Source organism: Mesocricetus auratus, unplaced genomic scaffold, assembly GCF_017639785.1.
Source record: "Mesocricetus auratus isolate SY011 unplaced genomic scaffold, BCM_Maur_2.0 Super-Scaffold_6730, whole genome shotgun sequence".
Lineage (NCBI taxonomy): Eukaryota > Metazoa > Chordata > Mammalia > Rodentia > Cricetidae > Mesocricetus > Mesocricetus auratus.
Genome location: NW_024429184.1, coordinates 98,063,166 through 98,081,111, shown reverse-complemented (window position 1 = coordinate 98,081,111; position 17,946 = coordinate 98,063,166). Strand labels below are relative to the sequence as shown.

Genomic DNA, 17,946 nt, shown 5'->3' with positions numbered 1-17,946 from the left:
TGTTCTCACAGACACTTAAGTACACATGCTTATACTTGGATGTATAATAAGAAGTAAAATCAAAACCAAACAATAACTACCAAATAAACATGTGCTGTTGCTCTAAGAGCTGCTACCTGAGTCAGTCATGGTGCTTGATGGTGGTGTGAATTCTGGGAAGTGTGTTATGAGGTGGCTTTGTTGAGATTAGGTGCAGAAAACTAGGCTACACCAGGACTATGTGACATGTGAAGTCATGTATACAGTATGTTCCTCACCAGAACATACATGCCCTATTACTGTAATGTGAGCTTACATAGTTTCAAGAGTATTATGGAGGAAAGGCATGGGCTTCGGAAGAATCCGTCTCTCACTAATTTTCAAAGCATATTAAGGAAAACAGACATTTAGAGCTTAAGATCATTTTAGAGATCCATGAGTCCTTTCACTTTTTACAGAACATAAACAATTGTGAGACTCTTCCTTTCTCTATTGTAGTGATGCTTTTGACATACAATATGGAGTTGTGGTCATCCGCCTAAAGGAAGGACTGGACATATCACACCTCCAAGGACAAGGTGAGTGCTCCTCTCATAAGATTCTCCTCTAAAAGTATGAGTTACTTTGTTAGAAAAGTGTGTCTAATTGTTACAGGCCCTTCACTGACTTTCATGACTGCCATCTTCTGCATGTCACACGCCTACCATCTTAGGATCAGACAGGCTTGCAAGCCATCCATGTCTGCATCTTAAAGGATGACTGGTTATTATTTATGGAAAGGATAAAATTTAGTATAAGTCATAGCCTTAAGGAAGGCAGACATTAGTCATAAATTGGACAACCAAATTTGTTTTAAAAATTATGATGATAAAAATATTTAAACCACTACTAAAATACTTAAATCACTACTTAGGCTGTGAATTAAATAACACAATGTATACATTTAAAGTATTTTTAAAGTGATGGTTAAGTATAACTTTCTTGCCGATTTTATGAAAATGAAAATTTCCATATCCTTCAAAAATTTTTGCTAATTCAAAAATATTGAATAGCTACCAATTCCCCTTATCAGTTAACTAATGAACTCGTCAGAGTATCTGGGTTTAGATGGACAAGAAGCATATAAAAGCTTGTGATCAGTTCATGGATTTAGACTCTTTGACTTCACGCTCTCCTTTGAGAGTAGTCTGCAACTTTGAAGGATCACTTTGAGGTCTCCATGAAATAAGCAAGCTTAGCTTGCTGAAAAGGCACTTTCCTTTTCTGGAAGGAACCTGGCAGAACCTCATTTGAAGTCTTCTGACAGTGACTATGTTTAGAGAACCTGACTCATACCCATTAACACTGAATAATTAGAAGCGGTGCCTCCACCACACAAAAGAATAATGTATTATTTGGTTCTGTTATTTACTGGGGTTTGAGTGTGACTGAAACATTAAAAAAGTATTATGTAATTATGATTGTTATGAAGTGCTTTGTTGAAGGCCTTGCCTATTGCTAAGATTTGGTCTTGGGCCCAGGTAGATCTCTTCTAAAACTTGCAGCCTTTTCCTGTAATTCATAGCCTGGGCAAGTTTGGTAGCTTCTGGGCCTGTTTGCTCATCTGTTTAATGCCTAGTGATGTATTTCAGAGAGCTGTTGTGAGCGGTAGAGAGGTAAATCCTTTTAACCCCTCAGTTTAGTGCTGGAACTTGAATCCCATAGCTTCGGTTGTTTCTCTCCATCCAAATTAGTGGTGAGGATTATGGGCGGATATCAATTTTGTATTGTATTGTCTTTATATATTTTACAGTTCAGTATTTACTAAGTATTTGCCAAAATTTGAAAAATGCTTTAAAAAGAAATGGTACCTTCTCTGGACTTGTTAGGAAAAGGCTGTACCTCTGATATTGTGACTTTAGTTATAGAATGATTTTCCAGGGTACTTGTCCTTATGTTCCTGTGGGCATTTGGCACAGTTACATTTTTATATTGAAACTACCTTTGAGAGTAGAGTTTCTTGACAGCCTACATATTATCTTTTTGTCTACTGTATTCTATTTTTATGCAATTTCTCATTCATTACTTACTCCTAAGAACCCACTAGTGGCTGACATCCTTACATGGATAGTTATTTTAAACAACTATGATTGTTTCTTATGAAATCACTTATTACACTGTTTCATAAGGGATACTGGTTACCATTTTACTATTAAACCATGATACTTTGAATAGTTAAAATATGATTTTTGATACTGTTTTAAATACTTTCATATCTACAGAAGAATTATTATCTTCACAAGAAAAATCACCTGGTACCAAGGATGTGGTGGTAAATGTGGACTACAGTAAAAAGTCAGATCAAGATACTTGCAAAACATCTGGTGACAAATCGATGACACATAAAGGTAATTTTCATTCAAACAAGAATTAACAGTTTGTTTTTATCTGGAGGGAATTGGCTTTTGAGTATAACATACACTACAAAATTCCTTTTCTTAAGCTAGACATTGTTTGCAATTTTAAAGTGTTTGCTTTCCTTAAAACAGAGGCCATGCCAATTAATTTGTTACTAGCATAGTTTTAAGTAGTTTGCTTTAAAATATTTTTGTTTGAAGTTGGGAAGAACATGTACTTTTTTCGTAAGGCTTACAGATAATTTCATCCACAAACTTGTGTGTCATGCTGTAAGAAGAGGGATGACTTCCAAATCTTACTCTCCCACCCTCACTCTCCAACCTCTGTTCAGACTCGTATCTCCATCTGTCCTGTTCCAACTGATAACGCAACAAGAAAGAAATCTGCACTGTAAATCATCAAGCCATAGTGTACTTTTGATTTCTCTAAGATGACTACCATCTTCTTTATGAAATTGATAGCCTTGGACAAACCATGTCTCCGCTCAATTTATCTTTTAGATTATTTGAAGACATTAATGTTGCTTTTTATTCTTTTCTTTCCTGTGTAACTTGCCTAGTGTAGTAGTAGAAAGTGAGCTTGCATGCATTTCTCCTTTCCGTCTTGGTGGCTTTATTATTCTTTTTTTGTGTTGTCCATATACTTCATAAGCTGATTCTGTTCATTTGTTTTTTGCATTTAATTTATATGTACATTTTTTCCCTTCTCCCATTTTCTTGCCTGAAACAGAGCCTTTCTATATAGTCTATGAGGAATAAATGCATGCAGTGGTACTGATCATTTCCTAGAAGCTACTCTGCACTCACATCTAAGTAGATGTTAACACGAACATTAACTTATTAATGTGTGCTGCAACTTCATATTTTTAAAGAATAGGAAAGTAGGTTAGGACATTCTACTCCGTTGAAAATTTTAGATACATTAAGAGCCTTTTTACTGGGTAAGAGGCCCCATTGGTAAAAGGCATTTGCCGCTAAGTCTTATGACTTCACTTTGATCCCTGGAACCCACAGAGTGGAAGGAGAGAACTGAATCTTACGAGTTGTCTCAACTTTCATACACCTGCGAAGATAGGTGATATTATAAATAATTTTAAATGCCACTGTGTCTTTGGCATTTAAACTCCTTTAAATGAATATAAACTATCTATATTTTCAAAAGCAGATATTAAATATACTTTACAATGGTAATATTTAAAATTTAGTTATTTTTTCCATAACATGCATAAAGTAACAGTCGTATAGCTTGATTTTACTTTGTTAAAAACAAAACAAAAACACTTCAGGATTAGGAACACTCTAATATATAGTCACAGTATTTAATTTTGTCTGTCTTACTTACTGAGGCATGTAATATGCAAGGGAACAAAAAGAGAATGCCCTATAAGTACTTAGTTTGTGCCAGCCTAAGCTCATTTCAGCAATACCTGCAATTTTACAGGCTTAAGTAAGAGGTAGGTACATTTCTACTAATGAGAAAGCAAGGCATCAACTAAGCGGCATTAGCTCATAGAGGGTGGTTGGAAATACTGTTGAGAGCCTGGGATCCCCCTGCAGAATGTTCTTTCCTTTCAAAGTCTGAGTCTGCTTGCCTTAACAAGTAAATTTACATTCATGGGGAAAAAGAGTTAGGAAAACTACTTATCCTGGAAAACAGATTAGTGAATATTTAAATATAAGCTAATGAATATATGCACACATATGCCTTTATAAACTGGTATTTTACTATGATCAAATTCCTTAATAATTCAAGTACTGATTGACTTGTACACATACCAGGTGCTTTTAGTCATTGTGTAGTGATGTAGTGGCATGTTTAAAGCTTATGTATATCTGCAGAGATGGTTGCTCAGTCATGCTTCTACTCTCCACACTGTAGTTTGACATTCTCAACTAATTTCAAGTATGAAAGCTTAAAGTTTACAAAATATGCTGGCTCTTTTGAATAATTTTACAGAAATAAAATTTCAGTGTGGGTGTTCATCATTCACTCTGTATGGTCTTTATAAAATATGTGTTTTTTAAAAATACTGAACACTCAGTATAAAAAATATTTTCAGTATTAATAATCATTTCTCATTAATGTTTCTTCACATTGTCTTGTTTATAATGTGCTCTATTTACATTTCCATTACTCTGACTATAAAGGCAATTAACTTCATATTTTGTGTTTTTTAAACATAATCTAGATGAGGAAGAGGATGGCAAGACTCCAACTCAGCCACTGTTGAAAAAAGGCAGGCATTGTTCATCATTTTATTTTAACCCCCTTTTCATAGTGTTAACTCTTTAATTCCAACCCTGTTATTTTTCTTTTATTTTAATTTAGTTTTTATTTCCATGGTTAGGTGATATTACAGTTATCTATTCAATGCAGATTAGCAAAATTTGATTCCAACTAAAGCATTAAGTCTGTTATTTCACAACCTTTTGAATTGTCATGGTGTTTCTGAAATACATAGACCTGGAAAGGCAGGGCATTTTGGTTTTGGGGATTTTTCTTAATTTAAACTGCATGGTTCAGATGATAAGTAGGGACACTGAATAGGTGTATCTGCAGTGTCACTTACACTCTTTACCATCAGTTGTACCCAGCCAAATTCTTGATTTTGATACTAATATATTTTTCATTTCAAAAATTGCAATATTTCTCACAGTCATGCTGCGTTTGGGAGATACACAGTCATGTCAGCGTACATGAATTTTATGAGAAGGAGATAGAGGTGAGAGTTATGGAGCAGTGTGGTTTGGTAGCCATATTATGCATCATCATGCAAAACCATTTGTCATGTTTGCTTACATCATGGCAGCATGAAAAGTGAATGATGGGCCTGCTGGAAAAAGTGACCAGAGGTCCTTCTGTGAATTTCTGTTTTTAAAATTGTGGTAGTGGAGTTCCATAATAGTCATTTGCTTGCTCTCAGAGTCAATGTTGATTTTTTTTTTAATTCCTAGAAATGTAAATGGGAACTTCTTTCAGAAATGCAACATGTTTATTTGTACCCTTTCTAAGGAGTTCCTGCCATCTTTCTGTGACTCAGAGAAAGATGTGGTCATGTGGCTTTAAAACTGGGCATGACATGTTGAGGGGACAAATGATCGATGAGCACATTTCCCTGGTAACTGTAAGAGTATACTGGTGTTTATCCAATCATCTTTCACATACAGCTTTTTGTTTAACTTTGAACTCTAAGTCTTCGAGATACCAGGTAATAGAAGAATATCACAGAATGAGTATAGAGTTTGATTTGTTAGCCTGAGATAGCTTTCCAGGAAGACTGAACCCTAGCAGTAAATGCTTGGTGTTGCGGGTTCCTGCACATTCACCAGAAAACTTCAGAATACTAGACACTAGGATAATTTGGATGAGTTTACCTACTGTAAAACAAAAAGCTACTTTTTTGTAGTCAAATTATATCTGTTATAAGCTACTGCAGGCTTTATGATAGAAGCCATATACAGCTATCTGTATGTAAATATATCTGAATTTACAGATGCTAGGAAATTCTAGGAATGCAGTAAAAGGAGATTTAACTTTTCTTCCTTTATGTCATAATTTTTTACTTACTCCTTCAGAATCCAAAGGGCCTGTTGCACCCTTAAATGTAGCTGACCAAAAGCTTCTTGAAGCTAGTACACAGTTTCAGAAAAAACAAGGGAAGAATACTATTGATGTCTGGTGGCTTTTTGATGATGGAGGTAAGGCCATTAAATTTTTTTTGTTTGTTTGGTTTTGTTTTTGACCGGGGGGGGGGGGTTGGAAGCAGGGTTTCTCTGTGTAGCTTTGGAGGCTGTCCTGGAACTAGCTCTTGTAGACCAGACTGGTCTGGAACTCACAGAGATCCACCTGCCTCTGCCTCCTGAGTGCTGGGATTAAAGGTGTGTGTCACCACCGCCTGGTCATTAATGTATTTTTTTAAATAATTAGGAATTTACTGAAGATGTGAAGATAGTGCTAAGAAATGACATAGATTTCTTATGTGTTTAACACGCTCAAGTTTTACCAGCATGCTCAAACAGCACAAGAATCAGTGTGAGAATCATACTTAGTGGTCATGTCTCTTCAGGGTCCTTCATTTAGAAGGTGTTTCAATCCTTTCTTGAACTTTGTGACAATGCCATTTTATTAACTATTACAGACTAGTTTATGGAATGTCACTCAATTTGGAATGCAGTTAGCTTGGTCACAATCAGTTTCAGGTTATGTATCCTTGGCAGAAATAGCACAGAAGTGCTACTGTGCTCTCCTGTCTGTCTCACCAGGAGTGGCATATTGGTGTAAAGTAAGCTGTTGAATCAAGTGTACTTTTTCAGACTAAGCCACTGAAAAGTTGCTTTCCCCTCTTTATGACTACAGATGTGGTAGTGGGGTTCGGGAAGGCTCTGCAGATCTACTGTTCACCCTCAACTGTTCACCTGAATTCACTCACTCGTGTTTCTGAACTGACTCTCGTGGTTCTGGGCGATGCATTTTCACCCCCATTATTCCTTCTTCATTGATTGGTTGGCATTTCAGCTTGTCTATTCTGAGTTTATCCAAAGTTTATCCAAAAGGATATAATTTATTACTGTCATCATTTAGTGTCCACATCTAGCCAGCAGGGTCTTCTCTCACTTCCCTAGGGTGGTTTAATGTGTTCACCTGTCATAAGGCACTCATTTTGGAAGTTGTTTCCTGAAATAAGATGGTATCCTAGACTTAACCCATCCTCGCTATGGAAAGCAAATTTTATCCAAGGACTCCTCATTCCTATTCATCAAGAGTAGTACTTAGAAGTAATACTTCTTGGAAAAAAATCTTCGTTACCAGGCCCCTCAGTGAACAGAGCTGGGGAATATATGTAACATGTATGTGTGTGTGTATGCACTATATAGAGCTTGAAAGCCATTCCAGTCTACCATTTCCCTTTTCGCCTTCTGATTTCAGTGTGAACGTGCTTCCATTAGTCTATTTTCATTTCCTTTCCCTTTCTGTCTGCAACTCCTTTTCTGACTGCCTAAGCCACCATCCAGTTTGATTGCTTACATAAAGAACTGCAGTTCTTGAACTGAACCACAACTCTTGGACCTCCCTCATTGATGGAAATTGTCAAGGGAGGACAAATTTTATTTTACATTGAGTTACAATAAAAATGTTTTTGAGACCAAGTTGAAAATAAATTTTTTGCTTGAGATTTTAAAACCGACTTATTGTATTTTTATAATTCAGGTTTGACCTTGTTGATACCATATCTTCTGACAACCAAGAAAAAGTGGAAAGATTGTAAGATCCGAGTATTCATTGGTGGAAAAATAAACAGAATAGACCATGACCGGAGAGCGTAAGTTTGTTTTAAGTTGGAGAGCATTAATCAAGTAGCAATATCATGATAGAGATTTGATAAAATAAAACCATATAGACCCTGAAGTATTAATTATACTGCAAAAGTCTAATTAACTAAATAGAACCTCATTCTCTTTAATTTTTGACATCTGTATTTAAATTATGAATGTGTAATTTTACTTAGATGTAATAGTTAACACACTGGCATTTTAAAAAGTCTTTATTAATACCTATACTGTCAGGTATTAGCAGCAATCTTTAATCTTTTGAGCGAAAGTGCATGGAAATTGCCCTTTCATATATAGAGGAGTTGTATGGACTTTGGAGACAGCAGCATCCTCTTGTCACCTGTTCCTGGTGCTTTCTCCTGGCCTTGTCCTTGCAGGGCACTGCACACACTGTTCCCAGTTTCATGTAGAAAGTCTGAGAGTTTTGACTGACCCTCCTACAATGCTGTACCGCTTCTAGAGAGTGTGAGTGCTACAGCGTGGCATGGAGGTTTCTGATGGTCTGTCTCTTCCTTTCTTTCTTGTCCTCACTTCAGATATGTCCACATTTTGGGGATTTCGGGCATTTTTGGTCTACCTGTTTTATTTCTTATGTACATAGCTCTTTATTTGCCTCGTTCAGCTATGTAAATGTGTTGTGTGTCAGGACTCTTCCTGGGGAGACATAATACAATATCTACTCATCCCAGATAGGGAGCCCCTGGCAAGACCACATGGATATCACCAAAGTTCAGCTTGGTGAAACAGTGGGTTTTATTGGGTTTCCGAACAGTAGCACGGTGAGGGGCTACTTACTGGAGCAGAAATGACTGAAAGACAGCTGCATTACCCAGGTCCTTCCCAGCATGGTGACAGCTCATGAAGGCTGGAAACCTGGAGCACACTGCACAGCCTGCAGGCAGCTCAGCTGCTTGGAGAATGCCCTTGTGTTCTTTGCAAGTGACTCTAGTCTAATCCTTCCCCCAATAGCATGGCTGGCTTCTGCTTCCAGGCAGCTGGACTGGTCTCATAGTCTTCTTTGCAGCGTGGCTTCTCTCAGTGAAGCCACTGCTTCACTGTGGAAGGGAGGAACCCAGTAAATATGGCCAATAAATATGGCCAGTTTCAGGAACTTTCTGATGCTGTTTTGTGTTGCTTACCTTCCTGCTTAAGGAGCTTCTATGCAGGATGAAGTATATCAAATTTGGAGGAAACTGTTATACAACAAAATGCTGCATTCTTTGGAGCCCAGCTCAGTTCTCACAGTGTTGGGCCCTACTATATAGTCCCCCTTCCCTCTCTCCAGAACATTTTCTTCCTGAATTGGTTAACATTTGAGACCACTCAAATCACTTTCTTAAATTTTAGTTTTGTGGGTTCTATAATGCTTCACAGATTGTAGTTAAAAGATGCTGACTTCAATTAGGTATTTATTTTCAATAGTGAATTATGAAAGAAATACTTCTCTTACCTTTCGTTTTAAAGCTATCGTCTCATTAAACTTAGGATCTTGTTTTGTTGATTGATTTTCTTGGTATTTCAACTTTCTGTTGTTAACCCCAGTATTTCATGGCCCCTGTACAAGGTCTTTATTTACCAAATGCCAGGCTTATAGTACTCCTTTCCCTGACCACTACCAAAGACACACACTACAAACTTACTCTTTTATGAACTGTATCTTTAGTTTGTCCTTGAAAGTTCTATTTGGGCCTTAAGATATTTAAGATATATATAATATTAATAAATCCAAAATAGCTTAAAAGAGTAAAAGAGGCTTTCTTGTTATCAAGTATATGCTTCAATATGTGTTGACTAAATTACTTTTTATCAAGCTAGCTGTCATATTACATTATGGATAAACCCTTGCTTACCCCCATAAGGTATATTAGTTACTTTCTCATTGCTGTAACAGAGGATCTGAGTGACAACTTAAGAAAAGGGGGTGTTTGTGTGGACTTACACTTTGTGGGAACAGTAGAAAGGTATGCTGGCTGCATCATGTATCACTTTGTGTCTGCAGTCAGGAAACAGAAGAATCATTGCTCAGTTTTTCTGGAAATTTCCTCAGTGACAAACCCAGAAGTATGTCTCTTAGGTGTTTGCAAATGTAGTCAAGTTGAGATTGAAGATAGTAAGCAGGGACAGGGCGAGTTAGACTGTAGTCATCTCTACTCAGGCAATTTCAATGTGGAGAGTATGAGCTAATTCAGGAAATTTGTGTAGCAACTGGCAGTAGACTTTCCCCTTAAGTCATCTTATCACACACGTAGAGAGTAAAGAACACTTGTTAATATCCTTTACATGTCTGAATGCTGTTTTTTTTGTCATAGGATGGCTACTTTACTTAGTAAATTCCGAATAGATTTCTCTGATATCATGGTCCTAGGAGATATCAACACCAAACCAAACAAAGAAAAGTAAGTTGCTGAATAAATTATTCTATATAAATTTCCAACTCCTCTGGCCTGTGCAGACACAGGTAATTTAGTTTGAAATGATTACCAGGGTTTTTTCTCTGACCCGAGGTGAACCCACATGGTAATGGGCTTGCCAGTAATGCTGAAGTAAGCTGCAAAGAATTCTTCATTTCAGGAGGGATTTCACTCTTCACACATGCTTTTTGAAAATTGTTGGTGCCACAGAAATTGCAGATCAGTTTTAACTTCCAGGTGTTTCCTGCCACAGTCACCGAACACATTCGATCCTAACTTTACATAGGTGTTTCTTCCATTGTTTACTTTACAGTGTGAATCTGAGTTTCCTGTTATAGTTGCCATCAAGAGTCTCTTACTCAGTTTCCACTTTTGGAATAGTGTTCCTGAAAAAGGCACAGAGTCATTTATGGTCTGTGTATTTGATCAGGAGTAACTGCGTGTGTTAGATGAGTGTCAGAGTTGGGATAAAGATTATTTCACATCAAGTTGGAAAAGATATGCTATTTGAACAAAGTTGTCTTTTATTCATCACTCAGGAATCATTTTGGCTAATGAGATACTCAGGTTTGAGGGTTAACAGGCAAGGGCAGATACAGCGTGACAAGCTTTAGGTTCAGTTTTATTATCATCTGTGCAGTTCTAAATCTGCAATCGGAGAGACTGGAAATTAGTGTCCTAACCAAATTATAAAAATTATTACAAGTTTGTAAAAAGCTATCATTTCTACTTAGGATGTTCCCGATACATAATTCAAATAAGATTGCCAATGTTCTTTTTGTTCTTTAAAGTATTGCCGCTTTTGATGACATGATTGAGCCATACAGACTTCACGAGGATGATAAAGAACAGGACATTGCAGATAAAATGAAGGAAGATGAGCCTTGGCGCATAACAGACAATGAGCTTGAGCTTTACAAGACAAAGGTACTCCTCACTTCTGGCTCCTTTTCATCAGTGTGATTTAATAGAATTACTGATGCTGTAAGTAACAGGCACTGTGATTTGGTACAGGGGGAGATGCTTATGTAAATTAACCCCTATTAAGGTCATTTTATATTTGAATGGTGGGAAGCAGCATCAAATATTTTTCTAACGGTGTTTTATTATACAAAATATGTTTTTGCTACTTGCTTTACAAACCATGGTAGTTTCTTCATTTTCTTCTTGTTCCTCCTATTTCTCCTCCTCCGTTTTCTTGGTAGTGCTGAAGATTGAGCATGTGGCTACATGGGCTTACACACTGTGTACTGAGTTACAATCAGTCTTACACTGTTTATGATTCTAATTGTTAGATATTGAGGAGTGATTGTGTCTTTTCCATTTCAGACGTATCGGCAGATCAGACTAAATGAATTGTTAAAGGAGCACTCAAGCACAGCTAATGTTATTGTCATGTAAGTGTTGTGGGAATAAGGTTTGGGCTATTTTTATGAAAGTGTGTGCATGCATCTGTATGTCTCTGTTATGATGATAGTACTTAGTGGTTTTTAAAAAGTTCTTTTTAGAATTTCGTGAGTGTTGTATTTACGTCTCTCCTTCCTCTCAACTCCATCTTGCTGCCTCTCAAATTTGTGGTTTTCCTTTAATTACTATTGTTACAATAAATTACTAAATAATAATTATTGTTGTAATAAATGGTTATACAGACATGCTGCTTAGTTCTTTTAATGTTGCTCATATGGATATGTTTTTAAGGCTGACAGCTTGTAACTGAATAACCAACTTGGGAGCTCATCCCTGGAGAAGGTGGATTAATTCCTTCAGTTTGTTTATCTAGGGTGATGTATCGTGAAGTTTCTTCTATTCACATTGGCTTGTCAGTTTGTGTTAGCATTGTTCAGGTCTCATTTCATGGGGTCCCTGTCGTATATAGAATACACTAACACACAGCCAACCTCCAGGTCCTCTGGCTTTTACAATCTTTCTGTCCCCACTTTAGCCACATTCCCAGAGCCTTAGGTATAGATAGGGGCTGAGTACTCAAATTCAGTTGTAGCTTTCTGTAATGGTTTTTATTGGCTAAAAAAAGTGCACACTCCCTCTCTCTCTGTCTCTGTCTTTCTCTCTCAGTGAACTGCACATAAAGATAAGTATTTAGAATGTAATTAGAAATTGATTGGTTTAGAAAAACAGTGACAGTAGGTTCTCCTAGGTTCTATGGGGTATGAGTGTGACATGCATATACTGGGAAGGCCAGAGTCTTCAGATTCCCTGAAGCTGGTTTACAGGTGTGAGCTGCCTTGTATTGGTGCTGTGAATTGAACCTGGGTCCTCTGCAAGAGAAGTATGTGCTCTTAATTGCTGAGTCATCTCTCCAGCTCCTTGTGTCTTTTAAATAAGAGTCCAATTGGTGCTACCCATGTGTGTATGAATGTGTGATGATAGTCCACTGAACGGGGCAGCCTCTCAGAAAATAAACCACCAAAGATGACTGACTATCCCTCCCAAAGCAGCCTTTGCCTACCAGTGCCTTCTTAGATACGGGTGGGACTTCTGAGTCCCTCTCCAGTTCATTTTGACTTGTACAGATAGCCACATAAGCACGAATTAATGTGCACAGTGACTGTGTCATTTCTAGAAAGTGACATCTCTCAGCCTTCCTCCCTGTCCTCTGGCTCTTAGTGTCTTTTTCCTCAGTGCTCTCGAGCCTTGGGTGGGTGTGGAGGGCACATGTGTGATAAGAAATGCCCATTCATGGCCAAGAACTCAGTCACTTACACAACATTTTAATAAGTTAAGAGTCTCTGCATTATCCATTGCCCTCTGCAAAAAGCTTGTCTAACCGGAGATGAAGGCAGCCCTTCTAAATATGGGTGTGAAGCAGTTTGACTGTTTAACAGAACAGTAGAAGTGGGCTGTGTCATCGGGCGTCTATTGCAGCCCATCCATTTGCATGCCTCCCAGCCAATGACATCCCACCCATGATCTTTTGACCCTGTTGATTTTCCTCTTGTAGAGCAGGCTTGGATCTAGTCAGAATGAAGTTGGTTCCACTGTAACAGTCACACACCACCATTGCTTTGCTGTTTTGTTTTGATTTTAATCTATAGCCCAGGCTAATTTTAAACTCAGATCAGTTCTCTGCCTCTGCCTCCCAAGTGCTAGAATTTCTGTCCTGTTACTACAAGGCCTGGATAATAAGTACTTGGAGTTTATCAAAAAGACATCATTTATAAAAAGGAAAACTCAAACTTTAAAATATGGTTGCCTTCAGCAGGTGGAGCATTTATGCATGAACAAGAGATACACTATACCCTTGTATCAGTCTAAATAATTTTTCTTGATAGGTTATTCTGAACTTTTATATTCATATTCTTTAATTTCCTTTTCACCTTTTCAAAACTTGCTAGCAGGGCTACAGGTATGTGTGGCATAGCAGGGGCTAACGGTCGAGTTTGGATCCCAGACAACTTCCTTATAAAGAGAACTGTAAAGGGCTCTTTAGACTATTAACTTGGTACAGCAGTTCATGCCGAACCCGAACCCATCATGTTTCCCTCTCAGGTGTTTTCCATGCAGACATGCTGTCTTTGAATTAGTAGTGTTGGTGCCAACTCGAGCCTTCCCTCTGCTGAGCTATGTTAATTAGAGATGCAGTGACACTAAAACTGTTAGGGCAACACCAAACACAACCTTTTCAATTTGTGCTGATGTTGGGTTGATTTCTCTAATGAAAGATGCTAAACCATAGAAATTTAGAATGAATCCTTATAGGTCAAGAGGTCACTACCATGCTCTATATATAGAAATTAAAATTCACAAGAGAAGGTAAAATCAATACACAGTTAATTATATATCATTTTCCATCTATAACTTCCTTCCACTGTCTGGGTTCTGATACAAATACATTCTTCTTCTGAAGAATCCTATCTTTAGTGAAGGGTAAGTTTGATTAAATACTAATATTAATAAATATGGGTTATATGAATTGAAATTCACAGGAATGCTTACTCTAATGGACAAATGTTTGAAAATCTGTTGAAACTGTAAAATCTAGGAATAGAAAGATGAGAATATTATAGTAGTTATTGTGGTATCTATACAGAATTTCCCTCCATTCAGATTTTATCCTGGGAATTGGAATTTAGTAATCATTGTTTCATTTTCTTCTCCAAAGCACTGCTCAGTATCTTCTCATTCTGATCCTAGGAGTCTCCCAGTTGCACGGAAAGGTGCTGTGTCCAGTGCTCTGTATATGGCTTGGTTAGAAGCTCTATCTAAGGACCTGCCACCCATCCTCCTAGTTCGTGGGAATCATCAGAGCGTCCTTACCTTCTATTCTTAATTATTCTGCACCATGGACTGACTGCCCTCCAGGAATGGTACTTCAGTGCCTAGTGAAAGCGACTGAAATCATCAGTAACACTTTATTATCACAGTGGTGAACTGGGACTTTGTTTCAGTACTTCATTTATTTGAAAGCACATGGAAAAGTTGCTTCATTGATAGATATATGGAGATTTCAGTTTTAGTCTCCTCCATATCTCAATCTCAGTGACTGGTAATTCTTTCTTGTTGGACTGAAGTTCATAAGAGTAAAGTTATCCTTTGCTACTTGAAAGCAATAAGAGTGTGTTATTTTTTGATTGATGAAAGGAGTACAAAAAGCCTTTAGCCTTGAGGTGCCTTCTGAAATTAACCAAATTTCATCCATATATCTATCGTCTTTTGTAAATTTATAAAAATGCCTTCAGATATTTTTATTTCTAATCTCTGTCACCTTAAGTGGACACTCCTTTTCATCTTCCATTGACCAGTTAGTCCTGAGTATTGTGTGTTTTGTATTACTTTTGTAAAAATATCTGTTAGATATGAAAGAGGATTAGGACAAACTCATAAAATATACAGGGAGAGTATCCAAAAAATGGAGCTTAAGGTTAGGTGTATGTGAGTATATGTACACGTAGAGCTAGGAAATAGAGGCCCAAAACACCATTTTTAACTCTCAATTGAAATTATGTGTAATTTCTTGTAAATCTTAGAGAAGGGTGAAGATCTACCCAGTACTTCCTATATGATACTGAAAGATCATGTGTCCTTTTCAAAGCAAACCCCAGATCATTTGTATTACTTTTAAAAGATCTGTTCTAGTTTAGAATTCCTCTCAAATGTGAGGGGCTTTTAAGACATGCTAACAGGTGTTTCTGGAAGAAATTTAGACAAAGAAATGCCCTTTAATAGAACATTTCAATAAACACTATGGGAATTTCACTATCCTATGCCATTCTTTATTTAAAAAAAAAACATTAAAATTTTATCAATGGTTAAATGGACCACTGTTTTCTTAGTGGAAATGGTTTTAGGCTTAATTTATTCAACTATCAAGTACATTTAGTCTTAATACACTCAGGTTTGAACAGATTATTCTGAACATTGAAAGCTAATCCATTCTTAATACTTTAAAACTTTGTGTTAAAGAAAACTGCCAGTTTGTGCGTTTGACCTTGTTGTCTACTAGTGCACTTGACAGCGCGTGTGCGCTGTCCTGAAAGCTTTATATACGGTTTTTAATGTGAAGTTTCTCATTTTTCAAGGAAGGATTTCCTAAACACATTTCAAGGGATTTGTGTCTACATGTCTGTATGTGTGTATCTTAAACATACACAGGTGCATATGTGTATATGTAATGAAATTTCTGTTGCTGGTGTTTCAAATATTAAAGTGATCACAATTCAGTAGTTACATTTTTTTTGTTTTGTTTTAATCAACATTCAAGTCAGATCAAGAGGTTATAGGTTTCATGGAGGACAAAGACAATTTGAAGATCACGGTGTAACCATCCAGTTATCCAGTTAGGTACAGTGCTGTTGAGTGGATTATCAGAAGTTTCAGAGGTGGAGAACAGACTCAGACTTCCCTCATCTTGAGGGAAATGTTAGAAAGGCATTTTCAGTGGTGCAGTATTTCTGCTGCATGAATATGACCTAAATTAATACCAGCTGGATATCTGGTCATTTCCATTCAGAACATTAAGAAAATGAAGTTAAGTGATTTTTCTAAGTTTTTTTCCTACATTTTAATACAATGTTGTTCCATTTATTTTAAGTTCTGCAGAGTTTGGAGGCAATATAAAAGTCATTATTCAATAAAGCATATCATGTATGAATTTTCTGAATGGATAATAGGGCATGGGCTGAATGCTGCTATCTTGAAATGTACCAGGTACACTTGCCTTTTATTTTTAAAGGTTTTTCCCCATTCAGGAGAACTTCGTTGTGATCTGTATTACAGAAACTAAGTGTCATACATCATACATTTGTGTATAAAGTACATAAAGTGGCTCTCAATACACAAAATAGGGAGGGCAATATTGTTTGTGAAATAATGTAAGAAGCTTTCCACTTTTAAAAACTATGTTACATTCACTTAACACTAGATACCAGGTCAGACTTTTCAAGGTTGCAGCAGTACTCTGAAATGAAAATTTTCAACAGTTAATTCTTAGACATGCTAGCAAGTATTAAAACTATTTTTATTTTATGCTGAATTCTGATTACTTTGATGCCAAATTAATTTTTAGTCCTAATCATTTATAATAACTTGAAAATAATTATGCAGTGGCAACTTGAACTCATTGTTATGCTAGGTAAAAAATTCAGTGGGTTTAAAGAGAATATTGGTGTTGGTTATTAACAGTTACTAAATCAAATATTTATTTGTTGCAATGTTTCCTTTGTGCTTTAGGTTTTCCTTTACACCCTTTTCATACTGCTTTCTGACATGCGTTTTTTTTTTTTTTAAGACTATGGAAATAATTTAAAGAGTTGAGCTTTGGTGGATGATTATCTGCTAGGTTTGAAAATGTAGTATTTTGATAATACTGTACTGTACCTGTCACAAATGCTTTTGTAATGTTTTAACCCTGAGGATTGCAGTTGCCGCTTTGTACAGAAGTTACTGCAATAAAGGAAGTGGAGTCATTCAACCTTTATTATCTACTCTTAATTTGACCTAGGTTAGGCCAGCTTTGCGATCTCATCCCACTTAAGGGATATTCCCTTAGCGTGTGTGTATTTGAAGCACCCTTGGTGAAGCTGAGTGAATTGGTCACCACCTCTGATAGCCCAAGAATGACTCTTGCTGCCGACTTGACTGAACTGTACAAAGTACAGCACAGTCGGATTGTTCTTAAACTGACTTAGGTTTTCTGATTCTTCATTTAGTGCCAGACTTCTCAGGGAAAACCAAAAGATTAAAGGGATTCATATCCCCTGAACTTAAGTTGATTCTTTGCACCTGGGATTTGTTGTTTTTGTTTTGGTAAACTGATTTGAAGTTTCATAGAACATTTTACCTTTCTCATTTGGACCCTTGGGTGGGTGTGCTGCCTGTGCTGGACAGTTACTTACATTTACTCTTGAGAAAACAGCCTTACAGCAGTTAGGAAGTTTGCTAAAGGTTATGGAAGTTGCTGAGTACATTGGTCAAATCCCACACTCCCTGCTGCTCTGAAGACAGCTGAGATAGAGCAGGCATGCCTGCCCACTATTCATATTACAGCTGCAAATGAATACTTGTTCCAGATTGCCATCATAGACCTGAAATCCATTGAGATCTTTGTTTTTGTTCTCAAGTAAGCTGTTATTCGTGCTACTTTACCCTTTGGGAGTTTAGTAAGGAATTCAAACATGACTATGACATTTTAATATTAAACAGAAACCAATAGGGTTTATTAACTCATTTCAGCTGAGGGAAACGTTACTGTTGACATGCACTTGTTAATATCTACCAACACGGTAATTCTAGAGCCCAAAGAAACCCATGGTGAAGATAGTGCAGTCCTTGGATGCACTCAGTAGAAAATTCTATCTTGTTCAGGTACTTGA

General features: G+C 36.9%; 1 protein-coding gene across 2 annotated transcripts in view; it reads left to right on the top strand.

Annotated features, from left to right (window-relative positions):
- Slc12a2 (solute carrier family 12 member 2) overlaps window positions 1-17,045 on the top strand; it is a 70,977-nt gene extending 53,932 nt beyond the window's left edge. Inside the window, exons 19-27 of one of the 2 annotated variants that reach the window (XM_005069093.4) lie at window positions 478-557; window positions 2,241-2,366; window positions 4,565-4,612; window positions 5,952-6,074; window positions 7,585-7,696; window positions 10,016-10,102; window positions 10,909-11,044; window positions 11,447-11,514; window positions 14,270-17,045. In XM_005069093.4, coding sequence (XP_005069150.1) covers window positions 478-557; window positions 2,241-2,366; window positions 4,565-4,612; window positions 5,952-6,074; window positions 7,585-7,696; window positions 10,016-10,102; window positions 10,909-11,044; window positions 11,447-11,514; window positions 14,270-14,405 — 916 coding nt within the window. In that variant the 3' untranslated portion in view covers window positions 14,406-17,045. The remainder of the gene's footprint in view (window positions 1-477; window positions 558-2,240; window positions 2,367-4,564; window positions 4,613-5,951; window positions 6,075-7,584; window positions 7,697-10,015; window positions 10,103-10,908; window positions 11,045-11,446; window positions 11,515-14,269) is intronic. The other variant, XM_005069094.4, reaches the window with a different exon arrangement.
- Window positions 17,046-17,946: the final 901 nt, after the last annotated feature.